Raw genomic sequence first — 8,163 nt, forward strand, 5'->3', positions numbered from 1 at the left:
CCAGAACTAGACCAAATTCTTTCCTCATGCTTCAAATTAAGGATGAGGAAGTTGAACATAGGTACAAAGGAAACCTGCCTAATGGACATTTAGATGTAGGAAAGTTTCTAATAAAGTACTCTGATACTAGACAAGTTTGGGGACAGGTTTCATTTAATGTTTTCATTAATAATTCTGGTACTGAAAGAGGAAACGTGCTAAGGAGATCTGTTAACACAAAACTGGGAGGCACTGTCAATGCAGAAGAGAACTGCAGTGTCCCACAGAAAGGACTGAATGGCCTTGAAGACTTGAATAATAAAAACAAAATGAAACTTAATGGTACAAATTGCAAGGTCACATACATAGGGCCTAATAAAAATACCTGCTATAAACTGGCAGTTTCTCAACAGAGATGGAAGAGACCTGTGTGCAGTAGTTCTTCCCAGAATGACTGAAAGCCACAAATATGAGCTGGCTAGCAAAAATCAGTGGTGTCCTCAGATGTCCCAGAAAAGAGATTTCCAGCAGGGAAAGAAATATTTAAGCCACTGTAAAAGGGTCTAATAAACCCTCATCTTGAATGTACAACGCTGGTCAGCCATGTTCAAGAAAGATTAATTCAAACTGGATGAGGCATAAATAAAGTCCAGTAAAGGGAAAAAGCTATTTAAACTAAAGGCCAATAGTGGTGCAAAAACAGGTATGAACTGGCCATGACTAAAATTAGGCAGGAAGCTGAAGCAGTGAGTGAGGTTCTGGAACAGCCAGTTGGTAAGAGCAGCAGGAACAAAAATAAATCTTAAACCAGCTTTAAGACAGAACTTAGTATGTGCAAGCAAGGGATGATGCATCACATCTGCCAGCAATAGCAGGGGACTAGAGTCTATGGTCCAGGACATACCTTTGTTTCCTATATCCCACGTTTCTATGCACAGCTCTTACAAAGCACCTTGTGGGAAGAGAGGCCACACTTCCTAGAGCTAAAAAGGTATGGCCCAGATTTTTGCCTTTTGAAATCCTTCTGTTGCTCAGATAGCATTTTTTGCCACCAAGGGCAGTAACTCCTCCAAAGAAAAGAAAGCAGCAGCAGCCACAGTCAGCATTCTGAAAATGTTAGTCAATTTGGTCACAACTACCCAACAGGCAAATCAACCTGGAAGCCAGAGCAAAACAAAGCTTAAACCTAGATCAGTGGTTCTAATGTTGAGACTCCCAGCATCCCTCCCTAACTTCTGTGAATTGAGCAGCACCCCAGGTCAATAGCTACTTTATTTACTGCAGCACTTAACTCCTGGAAGAGAGGGGAGGGGACCAGGAAGAAGGAATGAGCTCTTAGCTCCCCGCAGTGCAGTGAGACAAGGACAATCACGTCCTTACCTCCTCACAACAGAGCCCCCACAAACAGGCCTTTGCTTAGCTCCTTACACAGGGGGCAGAGGGGCGGGGGAACACAAGCACGCACTTGGGTCTTCACATGGGGGCTGTCAGGGATATGTGATGTGACCTTACCCCAAAACAAGCCCTCACTTACCGCCTTGCATAGGGGCTGGGCAGGGAAGAGGGTGCTTATCTCCTTACACCACACAGCACCCTCAAGGAGCCTACCATACCCCAGAATGCTACAGCATCCCTGCTGAGACCCTTCTTCAACTATGAATGCTTCCAGAGGGGGCAGTAATTCTTCCAAAACCCCCTGCACATTATGAACCACCAGAATGTGCTGGAGAACGAGATCCACTCTTTGAATCAATGATATGCTCGTAGCCTGCAGCAGATTTCACATTTCCTGCAACTGGCACATAGTGCCACTGCAGAGGCACTGCAGGCAGATGCTTAAATGTTTGCTAAATTTACTAAACTATTTGCCTCAATGGCAACAAATTCCATAAATTGTAGGTTTTGTGGGGAGTCAGGTGGGGGAGCGCAGCTATTTTAATGTTTAATTAATGGCTTTTAATTCTGAGCACTCCCTTATTCTAAAAGAGTTAAAAATGGCAGAAAAGTATCGAGTCCTGTTCCTCAACTATTAAACGCAAGGAAAAAATACGTAGGAACGTGCCCTTGGTCTTTGCTCTCTGAGCAAAACAGGCTGCCAAAAAAAATTCTAAACTGTGTTTAGCCTTGGTAAAGACAGGATATCAGTCCAGGAATACTCAGAGCAACCATCATGCTCATTCTCATCCTTGGATGGTACTAAAGGACAAATGTTCTCAACACGCAAGGGAGGGAGCCACAATCAGGTCAGAGGAAACTAAAGGGAAGGTCCATACCGGTACCTGCAGAGCTGTTGTCTGAATAGGAGTGGTCAGCGTTGTGAGGGCTGGATTCTGAACCGCAGCCATTACAGGGTTACCATCTGCTTTCAGAGTTGTCAAGACAAGAGAGTCGGTCTTTATGATCTGAGGCTGGACCAGGACCTAAAGGAAGAAAAACACATTCACAGAATACAAGAGGATAGCAGACGAGGAACAAGAAACATGCAATAACTAGTAGCTACAAGGCTGCCACAACAGTCTTCACATTAGATCTAAGATGATGATAAAAGAGCTGCATTAGTACACCTAGTTCCCTTGCATGGCATCACCAGGATTCTCTCTGTCCACACCAGAAGCCAATCCCTGAAATGAGATGGCCCAGACACAAAGTGGGAAGAAGGGAAAAAGAGTACTAAAAGGGTCTCTGGTTTTCAATTTCTATGAGTAAAGGTAAAGGTGTCCTGTTTACAGGCAGCAGAGGCAGGGCTCCTCTGTTTCTTTAACCTTCACACAAAAAGTAGGTGACATGACACCATGCTCTAGCTGCCTTTACCCCCAAGGAGCTCCTGGTACCCCTCAGATAGTAAGCTCAGTGGGCCTCAAGGCCACACAGGAAGTGGAAAAGATGAATGAAAACACACCACCCTCATCTGTAATCAAACCCATGTCCTTCCAGTCCAACTTCTATGAGTAATTATGCAAAAATAAATGTGAGAGAAATCTTTTCCTAGCACACCTCCAGCTGACCCTATAATTTGTCTTCATATTACTGGGATGACCAATCAGTATCCAACACTGCCAGGCAGCCACCCAGTTTGAAGACTTCTCATGTACAGCCCAAATATTAAGGACAAGTTTTACCACCTGGGTTGAAAGAGACTAGTTATCCCAAATCTAATTGAAACCCAGCCCATAAAATTCTACTACCATTTACCCCAATGCCTGTTATTACTTTTTCCAGTTGCCTCCACCATTCCCAGTTCTAACTGGGACTAGAAGTGGCATGTCACATATGATCTTATTCTGAATTAACATCCTTCATACAGAGCATATCCCACACTCCTCAAGCACTTCATATAATAGAGAGAAAAAAAACTGACATCTCTCTCTGCTTTTGCAAGCTTATTTTCAAATGAGATTTAGAAGACACTGAAACAGCAGGAAGATAACAGAAAACCTTCTGTACGGCAAAGGTGAGCTGATGAAAATGTTCTCAAACAAAAGATACTCTAGAGACTGTTTAGCTCTGCCTTTCAGGTGCGCTCTCAACTTCAGTGTTTGCTCACCGTCACTAAAAGTCACACTGTGAATTAAAACGCACATTCCAAAGGATGTAGGGTCTCTCTTATCTGAATTAAATGAAGTAAGAGGTAACACTGGAGTGGTGTTGCAGCCATGATAGTCTAGAAAATATACAAGGGGCAGAGATTTTTTTGGGAAGGTATCTTTTATTGGACTACTTGTAGTTGAGAAAGATCTTAGACAAGCTTTTGGGCACAAGGGTATCCAGTGCCAACTATATAGTTGGTCCAATAAAAGATAGCATTAAAAAAAAAATCCTTGTCTTTTAAATTAAGATATCTATATCTATATTATATTTATCTTTAAAAGAGCCACTTTTCACACACACCATCCCAAAGAAACTGCAAGGCCAACAGCAATCAAGCAACAGAACCTCAATCATCCTTATAACCTACCTCCACACCACACCTGGAATTCTCAAGGGACTCATCTTTCCTAGTAATTCTCTCCCCACCAGGAACCTGAGGATGCCTCACATCCTACAGCTGCATCTTTTCTACTGGACCTGCTGAGCGGACTGGACACTCTTCTCTATTTATTCATATTTTTACTTACTGGAACTTGCTGGACCTGCGGAGCAGTTACGGTCTGAACTGTAGCTGGGGTCAGCGTCTGGATAGTGCCATTGGCGGCCTGCGTTAATACCCTCTGGGCCTGCACTGTCTGCACCTGCTGCTGGATGGTCACTGGCTGAACTTGAGAGGATGTCACCAGGCTCTGAACTTGAGGCTGAAGAACTGAAAAGAAGAAAGGAGGAAATGAGGGGCAGGCTGATAACAAGGTTCTCCACCTAGGGGCTCTAAACCCAATAGAGATGGTAAAGCCCCCAGTGCCACCAGCCATCGCCTGCTCAAAAGAGAACGGCTCAGCCGACAGGGTACGACAGCATTCATCTAGAAACCATCACTCTACAAATCATCATTACAAAAGAGGGAAGAAAACTGAGAACCCTTCAATCTAGCAGCGCATGTCTTCAACACGAACATTCACTTGAGTTATGCTAGCATTTCTGGTCAGACCTTCATGGGAACATCTGAAGATCATTTTCCCATTAGAGCTCCTTAGAAGTGCCTCAGCTCAACAGGAGCATTCCCTTCCAGTACACAGCATCCAGAACTCATGTCTCATTCCCTTATTTTATTGCTACAGGTTCAGTCACAGCAGAAAGCAAATATTTAAAAATCCAGTGACAACACAACACAAATCACAGGAGTTCAATCCTGGGTCTGTTCGCTGCACCCAACATCGGGAGTATTACAAAAGCCTAACCATTACCTTCAATCCTCAAAATGCCACCTACAAAATCCCCTGACGGAGCCAGTTTGGAGGACTGTGGGACCATGTCTAAGGACAGCAAGCCTTGATCTTTTAGTCAGTTCTCCTGCAAAGACTTACAAACCCATTTACTAGAGTTTCCCTATTTTAGACTCATAACCATAGAAAAGCAGGGCCAGAAGAGACCTCAGGACGTAATGTAATCCAAGCCCCTGCTTAAGGCAGGATCATTCCCATTTGAATCATCCTAGCAAAATGTATGTCTAACCCAGGGTTATCCAACCGGTGCCACAGAAGAGGTTGATCTGGGGCAGTCGGGCTTCCACCCAGCCGCCATTCCCTCTATTGTTCCGACTGCAGCGGGGTTCTGGGCTTCCCTTCCCGCTTCCGTTTCCTGTGCCTCCCTCAGCCAACTGGCACTGCATACAGGAGTCCACAGCTGGAGAGTTCAAGCATGTGCGCATGCATGTGGGGAGGGGGTGGAAATACAGATGCACAGTGAAGCTGGACAGGGAAATTAACACATTTAAAACTGCATGAACTATCTTGTCACTGAAACTGTCCCCTTTATTTGAGTCCCCCCGAACATTACCTTGAAAACTTGTGGCTGCATTCTGGTATATTAGCGGCTGCTGAATGATCCTGGTTTGGGGAGCAGTGCTGAAGGTTGGCGTAATCATCACAGTCTGCTGCTGGAGCTGGGGTTGGAGCTGCGGCCGAGGCTGAAGCAGAGGGGCAGACCGTTGAGGGGCAGGTGCTGTTGCCTGGGGCACTTTGACTTGCACAGCTGGGAGCTGGGGAGAGGAAGCAGTGGGCGGGAAGGACTGCAGCTGCACCTGGCTATATGACTTCTGCAGCTGATGGTCTGCAATTCCACTACCACCATTTCCACCGTTACCCTGGAACGTGGCACATAACTGTTCAGAAAACAGATCTGGGAACTCTCCAACCTGGTTGCTGACAAACTGCAGCATCTCTGTGAAAAAAAAAAGAAAGGATTTAAAACGTTATCTTCCTGCTGCTACATTCTTCTATCACACTTCAGTCACAACTCCAAGGCTATGTGCATAACCACAGGGAAAAGCAGGGAGAGTTCCAGCACAGTCCAGAACAACAACAGAAAGACTCCAGTCACTAACTGGCAGACACGTAGAGAGCAAAAGATGAGAAGTTGAACAGTGTTTGGAACAACACTACTAGTCAGGACAGAGCTACATTAACAGTCTGTTACAACCTGTGCTACGTGATGACAGTCAGTTCTACAACTCCCACACAAAGAAATTAAAGCAACTTCCAGAAGTATTACCAAAGGTATTAAAAACCTAACATTTACCACAGCCATCTTCTAAGGCAATAAGATGCTGTACAGCAGTGATACTCAACCAGAATGCTACGAGATCCTTTTAAGGTACCACGGGGTGCTGCACAATATTAGTGCTGTTAGGTATATGAACACCTACATGCGATTCACAAGATAAATCCAGAGATTTCAAACAGCAGTACAGTGTCAAAAGCATTCTGATTGCTTGCAGTCTTTCAGAGTTCTTTGCTACTTGAGAATTGCTCTGGTATTTTTCCACTCAGGAAATGAGCGAAAGCAAAGAGATGTCTTGCCATACTATTTTTCCTCACTCCCCCCCACCCCCAATATCACCAGTCTGAATGAAGATACTAATAAAATGGGATAAACCCCCAAAAGTAAGGATATTCTGTGTTAGAGAGACACTTGAATCTGGCATACCCACATTTTAAATGGTGGTGTCCTCTCAACCTATTTATAACTTTGAGAATAACTGACACTGTACCAGCTGCAAGAAGCACAGATTACCTATTAACAAATGCTACTTATCCCAAAGGAGAACAGCTACTACACTTCTGACCTCAACTTTTGGCCAAACGAATGAAGGAAACATTTTTACTTCCCAGGCACCATTCACAAAATGCTGTTGAAACAAATGGAAATATTTCAAGATGATTAAACATTTAAGCATGAACATCATGCCTGGTGCCAAACAGGATGCAGTTACCAAAGCTGTTAATCCTCATAAACTGGGATTAAATGATCATTGGCTAGGACCAGGAAATAAAAGACACTTAACAGTCCTAAACTTTAATCTGATACACCAAGATGCATTATAGGAGCTAAGGATCCCTCATAGTCCCTTCCTGGAAGTAGAATACAGATCCAAGTTGGGTAATTTTTTGTTATGAAGAGTAGTTCTTATTTAGGAACCTATATTCAACTACTGTTTTTAAAGACACGTGACAGAGCATTGCCTAACCTGAATTTGACCAAAGGGAAAAAAAAAAAAGAGGGTGAACTTCAGGAAGTTCAGCTGTTTATACAACAAAAATGTTTTCTAAAATACAAGGCAAAGAACATGCAAAAAAAAAAATCTCAGGCAGCCTGCATAATCATAGAAGGCTGCCAGCAGGTGTCAGCTACACAACACACCCACAATTGCAAGAAAATGAGGTGCACTGCTATGGGTTGTGAAGGCCTGAACCACTAAAACAGGAACAAAACAAGTTATTATGGAACACTCTTCTAAACAACCCTGCACCAGGAAAATGTTAAGGTGTTTTGAAATTAAATCCATCTATGGTTTTAGCCAGCAGTGTCTATGAACTTTACAATGATGAATGCTGGGCAATAGACAACACTAACTCCATCCCCAGATGGCTGAAAAGTGTGTGTACAGTTTTTTTCCCTCTTAATATCACCATGAGAAAATTAGGTTAAAATACCAAGGAAAGGAACAGACATAAGCGGTTGAAAGGGTTGATTCAGGTGGAAAAAAACTATTCTAAATGTACATGTTCTGTGCCAGATTCACTTTTCCAGGATAGGAAAAACATTTTTGATGTCTTGTACAATCTGGATCTCAAATGCATCTTTTTGCAATGTTTTTACAGCCAACATAATGTTTTTCTTTTTAAACTGTGTAGCACTGCAGTAAGCTGCATGTGGACATTTTGTATGGACAGACCTACATTTTATACAGTTAGCAGGACTGATCAGTGCTCTCACACAACACTCCCTGGCCTCATTCCAGGTCCTACTCTGCAACCTGAACTCGCAAAGTACTAACTTGTTAGAGTAGTCAGCACCCTGGGCCACTAGTGCCTGGACACTGCACAATCACAATAATTTACCTTGCCATGTATGTTCCAGACTAACAAGCTACTGTAAACTACTGTACAAATGCATGCATTTGTGAAGAATGGACTGCAGAGAGTACTCAAGCCTGAAAGAGCAGAGAGGAATATGGTGTGGCAGGACTGCTGCTGCTGCCCTGGCAGTGAGATAAGAAAGATTTATTAAAAAAAAAAAAAAAAAAAAAAAAAA

General features: G+C 43.4%; 1 protein-coding gene across 2 annotated transcripts in view; it reads right to left on the bottom strand.

Annotated features, from left to right (window-relative positions):
• SREBF2 (sterol regulatory element binding transcription factor 2) overlaps positions 1-8,163 on the bottom strand; it is a 46,559-nt gene that overhangs the window by 36,381 nt on the left and 2,015 nt on the right. The window contains exons 2-4 of one of the 2 annotated variants that reach the window (XM_019515089.1): positions 5,407-5,790; positions 4,095-4,276; positions 2,259-2,399 (exon numbers count right to left, since the gene is read on the bottom strand). In XM_019515089.1, the coding sequence (XP_019370634.1) occupies positions 2,259-2,399; positions 4,095-4,276; positions 5,407-5,790 (707 nt within the window). Of the gene's footprint in view, positions 1-2,252; positions 2,400-4,094; positions 4,277-5,406; positions 5,791-8,163 lie in introns of both variants that reach the window. The other variant, XM_019515087.1, reaches the window with a different exon arrangement.

Source organism: Gavialis gangeticus, unplaced genomic scaffold (genome assembly GCF_001723915.1).
Source record: "Gavialis gangeticus isolate Ggan-Ray unplaced genomic scaffold, GavGan_comp1, whole genome shotgun sequence".
Taxonomy (NCBI): Eukaryota; Metazoa; Chordata; order Crocodylia; family Gavialidae; genus Gavialis; species Gavialis gangeticus.